The 17,268-nt window shown below is 39.6% G+C and overlaps 1 protein-coding gene across 10 annotated transcripts in view; it reads left to right on the top strand.

Annotated features, from left to right (window-relative positions):
* Positions 1-17,268, top strand: part of EYA1 (EYA transcriptional coactivator and phosphatase 1) — a 373,498-nt gene that overhangs the window by 184,657 nt on the left and 171,573 nt on the right. For 7 of the 10 annotated variants that reach the window (XM_025001849.2, XM_025001847.2, XM_025001851.2 and 4 more), the window contains 2 exons: positions 282-331; positions 1,910-2,028. The exons of 1 other annotated variant lie outside the window; for it this stretch is intronic. In XM_025001849.2, the coding sequence (XP_024857617.1) occupies positions 282-331; positions 1,910-2,028 (169 nt within the window). The remainder of the gene's footprint in view (positions 1-281; positions 332-1,909; positions 2,029-17,268) is intronic. 2 more of the 10 variants (XM_059874442.1, XM_025001855.2) reach the window with 1 other exon arrangement.

The following is a 17,268-nucleotide window of genomic DNA, read 5'->3' as shown; positions in this document are numbered from 1 at the left end:
TGCAGCTGTCATAGGCCAGTGATGAATCACTATCCCGTCATTTGGCTGCCTCCCCCCTCCCACCCCCCCTTACAAGGGGAGGAGGAGGGTAGACCTGGAGGAGGAAACAACAGTGGAGACCTCAACTTAAAGACAATATGCCTTTCACCGCTGCAGAATCCTCCTTTTTCTCTTTTGGTTAAAAGAGAGCATTGTCGTCCTGAGCCATGTGCTCTGTATAATTAAGAGCTGACACTGAAGCAGAGTAACAACAGCTTCTAATTTTTTACCCCTGATCACAGGTGCAAACATCTCAAACCAGTTCAGATGTTGCTGTTTCCTCAAGTTGCAGGTAAGGATACTGTTGATATTTGACATTTGGGGAGATTACCTCTCTGTGACCCCCTATCTATTTTTGTCTAGTATTTCTTAATTATTTCTATTAATAGCCTTGGTTGGAAATTACTGAACTGTGTGTGTGTGTGTGTGTGTGTGTTTGTAAAAGGAAAAAAAAAAAAGTTAAATATGTAGAAAGGGAAGAGGAGCCTGGATTTGAAAATGATTAGGGGCTGTACTTTCTGGGGTTAGGAAAACTCTGAATGTGTATTGAGAATTAGGGGAGAAAAGTTGGATTTTAAGCCATTTCTCATTTGAATCCCAAAGACTTGGGGAAGTCAAAACTCACTTTAGAAGTAAAACAGTTCATGTTCTTCGTTATAAAAGCTGACATTTGCAGTCTTAAGTGCAACTTCCAAATTGACTAGCTTTTGTTGACCCGGTGGGGGTGAGGAGCAAACAGTCTTAGCTTCATACATGTAATATTAATCCCCCTCTTTTTTTTTTTTTTTAAAGAAAAACATAAAGTTTAACATAAAGTGAATAGGCCTTAGACTTCCAAACACTTGGCTGGCAGAGAACAGAATGGTATCTAGATGTGTTTTTAGTCACTTTAAAGAAATGGTCTCCTCTCTCCATTAAGAAAAGGTGAAATAGAAATGGATGGTTCTGCAATTGTGAACATGAATAGGGGCTTCTATCCCCTATAGAGTAACTGCTGAGCCAAAGAACTTTCCGAGAGGATTTCGCTGTTTTGTGTTGTAAAAATGCCCAATTTGAGCAGGGCAGTGGCATTGTTCTGATTTCCCCAAGTAGGTGACAGCTGAGGTATCCTGAGTGCTCATGTTCCTGGGCACTCACTGTGTGCCGGCCTGATCCCTCCTCACTTGGGCTGGCTGTATGTAATCCACAAAGCAAACAAGTGAGCCGACATCAGAATGTTTTAATGCTGCATTTGTTTCAAGGGAAACAGAGGAACAATTAAGCAGTTTGCCAGAGTAAACACATGCATCAGGGCTATCTCACTCCCTGTCATTGGACTATAGGCTTCAAGTGTTTTATTTGGTTTGGAGACCCATTAAATTACAATTGGGCGGTAAATTATAAGGGAGTTCCTAGTGCTAATTTATTAGATGAAAGAGATTCCATACAAAAGTGAAGTTTTTTTTTTTTTCGATTTTACACTTTCGTGTTTTAGAAAAATAACACCTTAGGGTGTTTTTTCCCCTCGTCTAAAAAGAAACGTAGGACAGTCTGTTTTCTTTGATAATAAAAACAGATGGAAACATCTCATTAGATCTTGGCACTTGATGAACTATTGAAGGAGAGAAAAAGAAATTTTTTTAAAAAAACCAAAAAACTCCATACAATATTTGGCTGGATAGGTATGGTCAGTGACAACTTTTAATAGTCCACATTTTGAAAGGATGACTGAAGTGAAAATATAAGAGGGACCTATTTGGAGTTGAAGAAAATAGATACAATAGGACTTTTGTGCGAATGTGTTTCAAAGGAGGTGTCAAGTCGTTAGCGCATTAAATAGTGGGGTTATGAATTTGGTACATCTGTCAAACGGAAGGCTTCTTGTCTTTAGGTCTATGGAAATGCAGGATCTAACCAGCCCGCATAGCCGTCTGAGTGGTAGTAGTGAATCCCCCAAACTCGATAACTCTCATATAAATAGTAATTCCATGACTCCCAATGGCACCGAAGGTGAGTGGCTGCCTTCTCACTGTTTACTTTGCACCTTGTTTCTTCATCACTGTACCCGGTGTTTCTAGGTGGTTATGATTTCGGTTGTCAAATCCGTGAAACTACTCTTCTAGTTCTTGTTTAGGTTAATGTGACTTATGAATCAGCATTCACCCCCACTGAGGGGCTGATGTTGCTGGGTTATTATACCATTCATAGACTGGTGTTATTTCAGGGAGATGCATGTGTATATGCACAGTAGACATGTGTATGTGTGCAGGACATTTATGCTTTGAGTGTATTTTTCCTTTTTGATTTTTCTTCACAGCACAGGAGCAATTGTAATTATTTTGCTCTATGAGCCATGAACATTTGAAATTATTTCCTTTATTTTACTTTCCCTTTGTTACTAAATATAACCAAATTTGCTTCAATGCAGCATTGGCCTGGAGTGTCGCTAAATATCAATAAAATAATTTGTGTGCCTAATATTCGTGTGACTTTCACCATTAAAATATAAAGAAGTAAAAGATACTTACTGTTTACAAATATACAACCTTATTTGGAAGATAATATGAAATTCATTTACTTTGTAAAGATTAAGTATATATTTCAAACATAGTACTGTTCAATGATTTCTGTATAATACATATGAATATGTATGTAAATTTTATGTAAGTAGAAATACCTACTTAAATGCATGTATACCTAAGTCTAAACATATAGGTAAAGCTATTCGTGTGTATCATTAGCTGGTGTGCATGTTTATTTAAGTACTATATTTTTAAAGCTTCATAGAAGGGCATGTTTTGTATTATATTTATTTTTATTTTATTCTATTGAAAATTTTCTTCTTTGAAGGTGATATTTTTGCGTATTTATTCCTTATCAAGCTTTAGGGCCTTAGAGCATAAGTTTCATTAGAAGTTCGATAGATTATCGATCTTAGAATTCCATGCATGAACCAAACCCTAATCATCATTTCTCAATCACCATGATGATCTTTAACCATAGTTTTTAAAAAACAAACAAAAAACCCCATGTCATAAAATTGTTTGTTTGATTCTGTATTCCAGTATGTGTGAGGAAAGCCTTTTAAAACTGATAATAATATGAAATTTCTGGTAAGAGATACAATACCAAAATCAGTTGTTTCTGATAGGAGTTAACTGGTAACTTTCATAGCGACAGTGATTGTTTTTACATGCAAGTAGTCTGTATTTTCCTTTTTGAGTAAATACCTTCACATTATGGAAAATGGTCTCTGTTAAAAGAAGAAACTTTGCTGACCTAGCCAAAAAGAAAAAAATCTCTGAAAAAGATTCATTTGTATGTGAAACTCTTCTCTGTCCATATCAATAGGCAATCAAAAAGAAATCTCAGTTATGTATAGGAAAGTCATTCTAGTGTTTAAGTAGATGTTATAGAGCAAATAAGATAAAAAGCCAGCAGTCCTTCCTTTCTCTCCTGGAATTTGGCTTCACGTGTGAGCATGGCAGCTGTTGCAGTATGGACTGCAGTCCAGACCACTGCAGGGCCCTGGACTGGCCTATCCCAGACCAGTGTCGGCGGGCAGGGCGACCACTAAGCGCAGTATCGGGGACCAGGGATGGAAAGCTTTACCAGTCATTCTCATCACTGCTGCTGCTGCTGCTGCTAAGTCGCTTCAGTCATGTCTGACTCTCTGCAACCCCACAGACGGCAGCCCACGAGGCTCCCCCGTCCCTGGGATTCTCCAGGCAAGAACACTGGAGTGGGTTGCCATTAAGACAATCATCTAAAGTAACTTAAAGAACAAAGCTTTAAGTATGTTAAGTTGTTTTGCTTAAGGGAATAGACCAATACATATTGGTAGGAATAATTGTGAAATGATGAGAGTTAATTTTCTCATATATGAAGAATTAGGGGTAAAATGTTTTCATTTTGTCATCATTTTACTGGCAAATCATCTACAGAAGAAGAATCAGACAATATTAAAACAGAGTATGTGTTGGAAACTGCCTCTTGGATGGCTTTGTGTGAATGATGTGTGGTTGGTTTTTTAAGGGCATGTGAAATGATCATATTTCTGAATATTTACATTTAATAGCTTGATATCATGTTCATATTCAGCAATATGTAGTTCATCAAAGTTTTACATAGCTATAATAAATCAAAAATGAGAAAATATCTTAGATAGCCATGTAACCTGCCAAACCATCAGCCTGAGAGATACTTAGAAATTATTTCTTATCCAGAAAGAAACTCTTAATTTATCTTAGGCCTAAAAAAAACCATTTCTAAGTCATATTTCAAACAAGTACCCAGTTACTCATCTGACTGGGCATTCTTTTTCTGGCATTCTTTTCTTGTTGCTGTTTTTATCATACCTGTATATTTGCCTCTCATTTTCAGGCATTCTTCACTGGGGTACTTTGCAAGGGTTATGGTAGTTAGAAAGTGAGGTGAGAGGTATCGGTATAAATTATCCAGAGAATACATGAAGTTTTAGTCCATTGGCTGGGCTATTCGCTTTTAGTGCACAGTTTGAAAACATGGACCCAAACTTTCCCCACCATCTGTGTGACAGGCCTGTTTGGATACAAACAGCATCAGAAAGTTCTGGGTTATTATTAAGTTTGTGAATCAATTTATCATGCCACTTACATATTCCATAAGGCATGTGTGTCTTTCCCTTCAGTCACCACTAGAGGAGTTAAGCTTAAAATCAGTGAATTCAGTGTCTGCAAGCTTTCCTGGAATAGAATCTTTATAGATTTTCCTATCCGTTTGTTGAAATCTTATTTATTTCGAAACTAGCAATATTCACCAATGAATTAGTGGAATGGAAAAAAAAAAAAACCACAAGAAATTCCTTAGCTTTTCAAAGAGTGTTTAAAATATCAGTCACCTCCCGTAAGTCCAGAATAGGTATTTCAGGCTCTCTAAAGTGATTTTATGGTAGTCCAGTTGCAATGCATCTCCTTAGTTAGGCTGACAAAACTTCCATTGACTTTACATAGTTGTTGACCCTAGCTCCACTTGGATAGGTTGTCTCCTTTCTCCAGAGCCTTTTTTTTTTTTAATTTCCTGCAACCACTTGTTCCTATTATGAGGCTAAGAAAACATGAAAATCTCCTGTCTCAAAAACCATAACTTCATCTGAAGAACAAATAAGAAGGGAATGGAGTGGCAAGGCAGAGAATATTAAGTTTCTTCTTAAGTCTGCTGCCAAATTATCATAAGACTCAGTGTTTGTAGGTTCTGTCCTCGCAGGCTAGTGCCTATTTTCATGGTTCATCTAAGGGATAAAGACACTGAGCTACAGCCTCAAACATTGTGCTTTTTTACTTCCTACTTGAAATGTTCTTTAGTGAGATTTCTTGCTTGAGTATTTCAGGTTTCAAAAGTTTCAAGCCTGCATGTTTGTAAATTCCAACCTCTCTGTGAATCGTTTTTGTGCAGTGAACTGTGGGTTTCACCCAGTTTATAAGTCTTTGAAATAGAAAGCATAAAGAGGCAAAAATATAACATAGCATAAATGGATGCTTGACTTGCATTCAGAAAAGCACTGTTGGGATAATTTGTTTCCAAAGGAATTAGTCAATATTTTAGATTACTGTTGTACAATTAAATCTTGACTTAGACTGATGGAATGGTTATGGTGGCTTTTCTTTTAACTGATTTTTTCCTAGTCTTTTGGTCTTCCGGGACAGAATGGGAAAGATATTTGTTATTAGATTATTAAAGAATAATTTTTAAGACCTGGGCTCTTGGGCGATGATGCTTCCGTCAGTTAAATACGAACATCTGATCTGAGAGGATTTCTAACGTACAGGTATATGTTCAGGTCTCTCTTTGGTAGAAGCTGCATGTTGATGTTTGTGTTGTGTAAATGTGAGAAGTAGTTGGGAAATGGTTCTTCAGAAGGACTTGGGGATCTAGCAGTAAAGGGATTTTTATTTACATACCTAATTAAGGCCTTGTTTGCAAAGCAGTGATTCTTCCATCTTTGTTTTTTCTGGCTGTCTTAAGACCATGGGAGCCTAAGATTGGTCAGTTCATGTATTGCTAGTGTGAGTGTTTATTTTTGGTTGTCTGGGGGTGAGGAGTGGGGAAGGGCAAAAAGGAGGTGTGAGCAGGCGGAACTAAAAGCTCTCAATCTGAGTTTTCTCAATTGTAAATTTAGATACAAACTCAAGAAGAGGCTAAACTTGTCTTAAAGCAGAGGAATTTGCCTTGAAGTGACATAAAATCAGATGCAGTTGGAATCTTTACTGCAAATAGGGTTTCAGGAATTCTGATGGTAATTTGAATAGTAATTTTGAATTGGTATATCAGATTTCCAAGATGATAAGAGATACGATCTCAAATTAGGTGGCTAAATTTTCTGCATTTTAAGATTGATTTAATTGTGTATTGCATATTTTAGGATGATAGGTTAATTCAGTTTTACAAATTTGTATTATCAGGAGTTTAAAGTTGATTTATCATTCCTACAAAGCTTAGAATGCAAATTATCTTGAATTTGTTTTCCTCACTGTAATTTTAGTTTCGTAAAGTACAGTTATATCCTACCAGAGTATTTTTAAGAAATCTTATTTATGAAAAATAAGGAAACTAGAATGAATGTGTATAAAATTATGGTTTGAGGCTACATTAAAAAAACTATATTTGTATATTTGTGGTCAAATATTCTGTTGTCAATAGAAAAATGGTAATCTAATTTTATTATTGTTTACATTCTGCACATGATTTAGTTTCTGGAAGATGAAGGGACGCTGTGAGTAAAGGAGCTTCTAAGTGACATTTTTAGAGTTTGTAGTCACAAAATTGGCCTCTTTTAAATTGTTCTTTAGCAAAAGCCATGAAAGGATGAAAAAAATAATTTAAGATTTAATATTTGCATATATACTTATGGGAATAATTCTCACATACTGATTGATACTTAATAAAAATAATGGGTAATTTTTATAAATAACATTATTAGTCACTAAGCTGACCATTCTATGATTCATTTCATTTATCTTCAGAGGATCCTTTGATCACCAACATGGTGGGTAGGACACTGGGTTTGAATCCCAGCTCCATTTGCTGGCTGTGTGAGCTCAGGTGTGTTTGCTTCTGTGTGTTTCAGTCTCCTCATCTGTATAATGGGGATAATAGCAGGTCTTACTTGCTGTGAGGATGATAAGTAAAACTTGTAACACACTAGTGACTTACTCAGAGAAGGCAATAACAACCCACTCCAGTACTTTTGCCTGGAAAATCCCCTGGACGGAGGAACCTAGTAGGCTGAAGTCCATGGGGTCGCTAAGAGTCGGACATGACTGAGCGACTTCACTTTCACTTTTCACTTTCATGCATTGGAGAAGGAAATGGCAACCCACTCCAGTGTTCTTGCCTGGAGAATCCCAGGGATGGGGGAGCCTGGTGGGCTGCGGTCTATGGGGTTGCACAGAGTCGGACATGACTGAAGCGACTTAGCAGCAGCAGTGACTTACTAATGCTCTTCGAATTTCTAGACCACATGTAAATAATAACCCCTTCTAGAAGACATGAGTTTGATCCCTGGGTCAGGAAGATCCCCTGGAGAAGGAAATGGCAACGTACTTCAGTATTCTTGCCTGGGAAATCCCACGGACAGAGAAGCCTGGAGGGCTACAGTCCATGGGGTTGCAAAAGAGTTGGATACAGTTCACCAGAACGTTTGCTTGGTTAGTGAATATGTTGTTCAATAAAGTAATTGGTGAAAATGACAGATGTCTTTCATTTTTTACTTAAAGTCAAATGAACTTTTTGGCCAACCCAATGTAAGAAAACTGAGTCTTAAAAGTTAGATGCCAAGTTGAAAGACACATGGTTTTTAATTGGTACAACTGGTATTTGAATCAAGTTCTGTTTGAGTCCAGACTCTAGGTTTTCAAATCAGTATATCACTTATGGGAGAGAGTATGTTATTCCCACCATCTGCCAATTGTTGTTCAGTTGCTATGTTGTGTCTGACTCTTTGCAACCCCATGGACCACAGCACGTCGCTTCCCTGTCCTTCGCTATCTCCTGGCATTTGCTCAAGCTCATGTCTGTCGAGTTGGTGATGCTATCCAGTCATCTCATCGTCTGTTGCCCTCTTTTCCTCCTGCCTTCAATCTTTCCCAGCATCAGGGTATTTTTCAATGTGTCAGCTCTTTGCCTCAGGTAACCAGAGTATTGGAGCTTTAGCTTCAGCATCAGTCCTTCCAATGAATATTCAGGATTGATTTTCTTTAGGATTGCCTGCTTTGGTCTTGCAGTCCAAGGGACTCTCAAGAGTCTTCTCCAGCACCACAGTTCCCACCATCTGCCAGTACCTATTCTAATACCTTCATACCAAACATCGGTACCCCCACTGTCTTCATGACTGGAGACATTCTCTAGCAAACAACAGACCTATAAAAGGGCCAATGGCAAAGGCTGTGATGACAAAAGGACTTCATTTTAAGGACAACTCCCCAGGGAGTCCTACTCTGGTTTTTAAGTTCTTTTGTGCATGAGTGTGTGAGACTCCTTCCTTCTGTTGGGCACATATAGCATATTGCATCAATAGGTTCACTTCTAGGGGATTGTCTCTTACTAGTTTTCAAAGCTTTAGACTTAATTATAATTCCACCAGCCGTCTGTCTCTGTTAAGCCTCCCTGGGATCAAACAGAGATGGGAAGTCATTTCTGCTTTTCATTATCATAGTCATTATATGCACATTTGGATTGAAACAGTATTACTGTGAAATTTAAAAAGTGGTTGCAGTTTTACTACTGCTCAGAAGATATTTGGACCTGGAGAAGGAAATGGCAGCCCACTCCAGTATTCTTGCCTGGAGAATCACATGGACAGAGGAGCCTAGCAGGCTGCTGTCCATGGGATCATAAAGAGTCGGACACGACTGAAGTGACTTAGCAGCAGCAGATATTTGGAAGTGGATAATACACTGGTCATATGTCTCTTGATTTTGAGAACCAGCTTATGGTAACCAAGCAAAACTCAAAGAAGCAGCTTAAAGGGCATTTGTTGGGGGCTCCATAGGAAGGGCAGTGATCAACGCCAGGAGATGGGACGTGCATGCCACGTTCTAAGAACAGGAGAGAATGACAGGGAGTAGAGGAGATCAAGTGGGAGGAATAAAGGGGGGGTGTTGTGTGTGGGGCTTACAGGTTAGCAAACGTACCCTGGTTGATTGTATATCACTAACTGTATCTTTAATATATGGGGACTCCAATACTGCCTGGAAAAGGCTCAGAGTTTCTAGGAGGCCAGGCTTCTTGACAAACTAATGACCTGAATATATACAGTTTTCATCTATTCCCAATACCTAATAGTTCTGGCTCACCTCTTCACTAGCTGGGCTGAAACTTTCGTAGGACCAGAAAGATGTATCTCCCTAAGGCCATCCTGTCTCTGGGAGAAACTTATGGTTTCCCCCAGAGAGATACGAAAATCTTTAGTGAATGCTAGTTATTTAGCCTAATTCTTATCCCTTTGATCATGGATTCTCTACTTTAAGTAATTACTAATTTCTGAGGGTACCTGAAGACGTTGTGGGATGAGCAGTATATAGATAAAAGTGGTGTGGTTTTGTGTATGTGTGTGCTATTCTTGGGCTTCCCAGGTGGATCTAATGGTAGGAGACATAAGAGACACAGGTTCGATCCCTGGGTCAGGAAGATCTCCTGGAGGAGGGCATGGCAGCCCACTCCTGTATTCTTGCCTAGAGAATCCCATGGACAGGGAAATCTGATGGGCTAACGTCCATAAGATTGCAGAGTTGGACGTGACTGAAGTGACTTAGAACACAGATACACACACATGGTTATTCTCATCTTGCTTACTTAGGGTAAGGTCTAAGAGTAATTTATTTTCCTCCTTTTGCCTCCGAACATGTAATATAATAGAAAATTATGCACATAATTGCAGATTTTCTATTTTCCCTTTTTCACTTTGGGTAGGAAAAAGTCATCTATTACATAGCTATCCTCAAAGACTACTAAATATTGCCTTTATTAAAAGAGGGCATAAATTTTGAGAAGCTAATCAAGGGTTTATGTTAAGTTTGAGAACCCCAAGTAGTTTATAACTAAACTCTTACTATGATTATGTATTTGGATGGCCAAAAAGTGTGTTTGAAACATGTTGGCCAACCTAATACAAAGTAGTTTGCTGGTCTTGCAGATTTTTCAGTCCTATTTCATGCTTCTGGTATCCTGTTACTCTGAAAAAAGGTGGGCAAACTCTATCATACACATTTCAAGGAGGTATTTAAAGTATTCCCTATAATACAAATCAGAGATTTTTTTCCCATAAAATTAATCTAAATCAAAATCTAAAATACTTCCCTATATTATCACTGTGTCTGTTACTCTAAGGGGACTTTTGTGTGGGAAGAATACTATTTTAGCAAAATAAGGACATTACTTTGCCAACAAAGGTCCTTCTAGTCAAGGCTATGGTTTTTCCTGTGGTCATGTATGGATGAGAGAGTTGGACTGTGAAGAAGGCTGAGCGCCGAAGAATTGATGCTTTTGAACTGTGGTGTGGGAGAAGACTCTTGAGAGTCCCTTGGACTGCAAGGAGATCCAACCAGTCCATTCTGAAGATCAGCCCTGGGATTTCTTTGGAAGGAATGATGCTGAAGCTGAAACTCCAGTACTTTGGCCACCTCATGCGAAGAGCTGACTCATTGGAAAAGACTCTGATGCTGGGAGGGATTGGGGGCAGGAGGAGAAGGGGACGACAGAGGATGAGATGGCTGGATGGCATCACTGACTCGATGGACGTGAGTCTGAGTGAACTCCGGGAGTTTGTGATGGACAGGGAGGCCTGGCATGCTGCGATTCATGGGGTTACAAAGAGTCGGACACAACTGAGTGACTGAACTGGACTGATGGGCTGAATAGACTAAGTTCTTACTAGCTATTTGAGCACAAACTGAGCACATCTTTCATTCCTTCCGCCTACCTTTTTTGTTTTACCCTCAAAAAGATTAGGAGAACTTCTTTGCACCTCATCTTAAAGAGTTTGTGGATTAGTCTATACAGCATAGTATCTGTGTTGGAAAAGAGATTGAACAGCATGTCAGGCTGATTTTAAAGCTTACATCCTTTATACTCAAAAAACACAGACTCCCCAGTAGCCTAAAAGCTTAGTGCTTACTGAAATACTTAAATCTGCCTTAAGATTTTTTGTTACCTTATCTAAGATTATTACCCAATAAAGAAACTACAGCTTCCATTTATTATATGTAGTTCACCTATTAGAGGCTCATGGGTCCTCAAAGGTAGGGATAGGCCTGTTTACTATTGTGTTCTCTGCAGCTGGCAGAAAGCTTAGTAGTGAATAAACAGTCAACATATATTTGTAATTGCATACTAATGCAAGTGAATGATTATAATCATTTGTTGTTCAGTTGCTAAATCGTGTCTGACTTGTTGTGACCCCATGGAACTGTAGCACACCAGGCTTCCCTGTCCTTCACCATCTCCCAGAGTTTGCTCAAATTAATTTCCATTGAGTCGCTGATGCCATCCAATCATCATGGTCCAACTCTCACATCCATACATGACTACTGGAGAAACCATAGCTTTGACTATATGGACCTTTGTTGGCAGTGTCTCTGCTTTTTACTCCATCTAGGTTTGTCATAGCTTTTCTTCCAAGGAGCAAGCGTCTTTTTTAATTTCATGGCTGTAGTCACCGTCTGCAGTGTTTTTGGAGCCCAAGAAAATAAAATCTGTCACGGTTTCCATTATTTCCCTATCTATTTGCCATGAAGTGATGGGCCTGGATGCCTTGATCATAGTTTTTTGAATGTTGAATTTTAAGCCAGCTTTTTCACTCTCCTCTTTTACTCTCATCAAGAGGCTCTTTAGTAGACCTACTAATTTTATTTACAAAGCATTAACAGGTTCCATAATTAGCTCAAGCCCAATTTTCAGATTTTTGAAAGTGATCATTTCACAGACCAATTCCTACAGTAGCCATAGGCTGTTTATACAGAGAACATCCTCAGTCAACATTGTTGCTGAGTTTGAATTTGCGCCATCATAACTGACTTGAGCCCCTTGGACTACAAGGAGATCAAACCAGTCAATGCTAAAGGAAATCAGTCCTGAATATTCATAGGAAGGACTGATGCTGAAGCTGAAACTCCAATACTTCGCTGCCACCTGATGCGAAGAATTGACTCCTTGGAAAAGACCCTGATGCTGGGAAAGATTGAAGACAGGAGGAGGAAGAGGATGACAGAGGATGAGATGGTTGGATGGCCTCACCGACTCGATGGACATGAGTTTGAGCAAGCTCCAGGAGTTGGTGATGGATAGGGAAGCCTGGTGTGCTGCAGTCCATGGGGTCTCAAAGAGTCATACATGACTGAGTGGCTGAACTCAACTGACTTGCATTTGATATGTACTAATTGTTTCATAAATGGAAACTTCAACCTGGACTTAGTAGTATTTATCAATGATGAATCAACTTTCACATAGTCTAAGAAACAGCTGAATGATAAAAAGATCAAGCAGTTTGTACACTTAGGTTTAATATCTTTACATACATGGTAAGGAGTTATGATTAGAGGTCATTTTTAAGGTGAAAAAATTAGAGGAGCAAAGATATATACATACTGCAGTGAAAAGAATATGCATATTATATAAGAATATATCTCCTACTGTATATCCACCATTTCCTTGTTAATTCAAGAAATAGTTATTAACTGATTATGTCTAGAAATTTACCACATAGCACTCTAGCAAGGAGCAGTTCATAATCTCCTGTGATTTGCAGTCCTATAGTCAGAGAAGGCAATGGCAACCCACTCCAGTACTCTTGCCTGGGAAATCCCATGGACGGAGGAGCCTGGTAGGCTGCAGTCCATGTGGTCGCTAAGAGTCGGACACGACTGAGCAACTTCACTTTCACTTTTCACTTTCATGCATTGGAGAAGGAAATGGCAATCCACTCCAGTGTTCTTGCCTGGAGAATCCCAGGGACGGCGGAGCCTGGTGGGCTGCCATCTATGGGGTCGCACAGAGTCGGACACGACTGAAGCGACTTAGCAGCAGCAGCAGTCAGATGACCACCATACTTGATGATCAGGACTGTATTCTCCAGAGGATAAGGGATACCCAGCCATGACTGTGGTGATTGAGGATAGTGTCTGCACACTAGTAATGCTTAAACTGAATCTTGAAGGAGAGGTAGAGAAACACTGGATGCTGTGCCAGGAAGGAGCAAAGCCATTCCTAATCCCGGGGACTGTGTGTGGCAGGGGAGGTGAGACATATGGGTAGAGTGCACAGAGATGGGACTAAGACAGTCACCCAAGCAGATGATGAACAACCTACAACCTTATGTACCAAGTTCAGGAGTTTGAATTCAATCCTGAAAGAGTTGGATGACCCGAAGGCTTGCAAACAGGAGAGTAATGTGATTGAGTCTGTGTCTGAGAAATACACTTAGGTAGTATTTTGAAACTTTGATTCAACAGATGCTTTGTTGTTATTCAGTTTCTCAGTCATATGTGACTCTGAAACCCCATGGGCTGCTGCACACCAGGCCTCCCTGTCATTCACCATCTCTTGGAGTTTGCTCAGATTCATTTCCATTGAGTCAGTGATGCCATCCAATCATCTCATCCTCTGTCATCCCCTTCTCCTATCTTCAGCCTTTCTCTGCATCAGGGTCTTTTCCAGTGGGTGATAGGTAGGGAGAAAAGACTGCAGGTAAGGAGTTATGAGGGGCATTTTTATCTGAAATCATGTACTTATTTATATATTACCATTTCAGCACAAATTGCTGATACTTGCCCTAAGGAAAGCAGAGAATGGATAATATAAAATATATATATATATGTAGCAAAGCAGTATTGCATGATAGTAAGGATGGATTTTGCAATCAGACTAACCTGGGCTTAAAATCTCAGTGTCATAATTCTGTAACTGACATACAGGTTTTGAAAGAGAGCAGAGGACTAGGGGAAGGCTCTGAAACGAGGATACCAGCCCTGCCACTTGCTGGAGACTGAGTGTGATGCTGAATAATTACTGAACTGTTTCTATCTCTGCTTCCTTGTCGTAAAATGAAAGTGTCTACCTCTCGGGGTGTGAGGATAGTTAAATGAGTTGCTAAAGCACTTAGAACACACTGACTTCTAAGAAATATTTAATATCCATTGGCTGTTTTGTGTTGTCATCATGTAAGATCTCTGATCCCAGACAACCCCGAGTTATCTCCTAGTTTTGGGCTTCCCAGGTGGCGCTAGTGGTAAAGAACTCACCTGGCAATGCAGGAGACATAAGAGATGTGGGTTCAATCCCTGGGTTGGGAAGATCCCCTAGAGAAGGAAATGGCAGCCCACTCCAGTATTCTTGCCTGGAGAACTCCATAGACAGAGGAGCCTGATGGGCTACAGTCCATGGGGTCGTAAGTTGGACATGACTGAGCGACTAAGATCTCTGAGCCTCTGCCCTCCCCACTGTAAAATGGGGGTTGCACCTTGATCACTGGGTCTATTTCACCTAGTGGAGGCTCGAGGTTCTTTTTTAAAATTTTTTTTATTGTGGTAAAAGTCACATAAAATATACTATTTTAACCATATTCAACTGTACAGTTCATTGGCACTAAGTACATTCACATTGTTGGGCACTCTCACCATCATCCATCTACCAAGTTTTTCACCTTCCTAAACTGAAACTTTGTCCCCATTAAACACTAAGTCCCCATCCCCCCACTACACGCCTCCATCCCCTGGCCCCTGGCATCTACCAGTGTACTTTCTGACTGTAGGTGTTTGACTATTCTGGGCGACTTGTATAAGTAGAATAAAATAGTATTTGTCTCCACCTAATATATATAGGAATGCATGTTTAAGGTTCACTTAATACATGTCCTACAACAGATTATACCTTCTCTTCGGCTATAGACTTAAAATACTAACTCCAGTCCCTGTCATCTACTCAAAGGTTCAAACCTACTCAAAGAAGAGCAACTATTAGTAAAGAATAATACAGGTGACTTTTTTTTTTTTTAAAGCAAACATATCTACTGGGAATGGCTACTGCAGTGTTTCCATGGAAAGAGAGATTTACTTCCCCTGGAGATCCTCACTTCTCCTGATAGCCTTTGCAGGTCCTCTCAGTACCTGGAGTACTCCATAAGTGCTTGCTCAGTTAATACCCAATGTGGGTAGAATTTAGGTCTGGGTGCTCCTGTGGTTTGGTGAAGCATGGGAAAGGGGTATGATCTGAGATGTAAATTTGGTAGGTTGATTACATTTAGGCAACTACACCATTTTTCCAGATTGATATGATTGAGGTTGTGAACCTGAGCCAGCCCATCTGCTTCCGGTCTTCATACACTAGTTTGTTTTACCATTCACCGAATTGCAGCATGCACTGATACACTTTTGTTTAATGCCCTGCTCTTCTGGGATGTTTCTGTTGCTGTGCCCTTCAATGATTGTTAGGCTCTCCATCAGAGACATGATTAAGGATGATAAAACCCTCACTGAACAACATTTGACTTTTCAGTGGTTTCATAAAAGGTATGGTAATTGAAGATATTTGAAACCTAATTGTGTGACCTTAGGCTAGTTTTTAAACATCTTTAGGCTGTGGTTTTCTCATCTTTGAAATGTGACAATTATAGTAAATATCTCATGAAATTGCCACAAGAAGCAAATAAGCTATTACTTGTAAGGTGCTTAGCACAATGCCTGACATGTAGTAAATGCTCAAGAAACAAGCTATTTTTAAAATGATTACTCTTCCAGGTGAAAATTATACATAAATATTGCCTGTGCAATAAATTGGGACTGTTCTATTGCTACCTTAATTCTTAAAATTGGAGCAGTCTTTTCAGGCCGTTTGCTGTGCTTGCGTTCTTGTAACACACTAGCATCTAAATGTAGGTATTTGTTAAAAGTCATCAAATGGCACATTTAAGATTAACAGGCCACATACATGCTTAATTCTTTTTCATATATGGATGTTCTGTTATGTTTATGCAATCACAACAGATTTTCTTGTCTGAAAATTCACAGTGGGTTTTTGACATCAGGCACTTTCTCAATCAACAGATTAAAAATAGGCTATCATCTGGGTTCTGAAATATTTTGATGTTAGAAAGAGGGCTTCATTCTCCAGAAGGTTAGAAGCCACTGAGTCAAACAAAAGTGCTCTCAGAGTTTAGAGAAAAGAGCTCTTCAGCTTGCTGAGGTCTGGCCAGGCTTCAAGGAGGAGATGGAATCTGAGCTGAGTGTTTGGGAAATGGGTAGAACCTGAAGAGATAGAGAAGAGATGGAATGCATTCTAAATGAGGGACCAATATGAACAAGGGTAGGATGGTGTGGGAGACAGGGAGGAGACTGGTGGAGCTGAAAAAGGAGTCGATAGTTGATAAGGTTAGAAGGATCATCTGAAGCCAAACTGGAGGACCCTGAATACTAGGCTAAGGAATTTGGACTTTATCCTGGAGCCAGTAGAGAAGCCATTGAATATTTTGAATGAGGGTTGATATGGTGCAAGTGTTTTAGGTATGAATCTGGCAGCAATTTCAAGGGTAGATTGGATTGAGGGAGACAGGTACAGCAAAATGGAGGCTCATGAGATCTGCCTGAATTCTGTGTGTTAGGAAGCTGAACAACAACAAAACTGGAATCCTGTCCAGGCCGCATCCATGTTTAATTCTTGTATGTTCATGAAAACACAACAGATTTTCATGTTTGAAAATTCACAGTGGGTTTTTGTCATCGGGCACTTTCTCAATCAACAGATTAAAAATAGGCTATCATCTGGATTCTGAAATATTTTGATGTTAGAAACAGGGCTTCATTCTCAAGAAGGTTAGAAGCCACTGAGTCAAACATTCAAAGGGATATCTCAAAGGAACAGTCATCATTTACCAAGTATCATTTCTTTCACCAACAAGTCAATTAGTCTAGACCTCTACATAAGTCATTGTGCAGTGCCCTTCCAATATGCTATACTTCCTGTGAATAACGAGTTTCGATTGACCAACATTCCTTGTTGGCTGTGTACACCCTTAAGTTCAAGTTTAGTCTAAGTGTGTTGATTTGGTTTTCAAAAGATAGTATTGCTATTTTGAAGAGTTACTCTTACTCTTTGCAACCCCATGGACTGTAGCCCACCAGGCTCCTCTCTCCCTGGAATTCTCCAGGCAAGAATACTGGAGTGGGTAGCCTTTCCCTTCTCCAGGGGATCTTCCAGACCCAGGAATTGAACCCAGGTCTCCCT

This window comes from Bos taurus, chromosome 14 (genome assembly GCF_002263795.3).
Source record: "Bos taurus isolate L1 Dominette 01449 registration number 42190680 breed Hereford chromosome 14, ARS-UCD2.0, whole genome shotgun sequence".
Taxonomy (NCBI): Eukaryota; Metazoa; Chordata; class Mammalia; order Artiodactyla; family Bovidae; genus Bos; species Bos taurus.
This window is presented reverse-complemented; position numbering and strand designations above follow the sequence as displayed.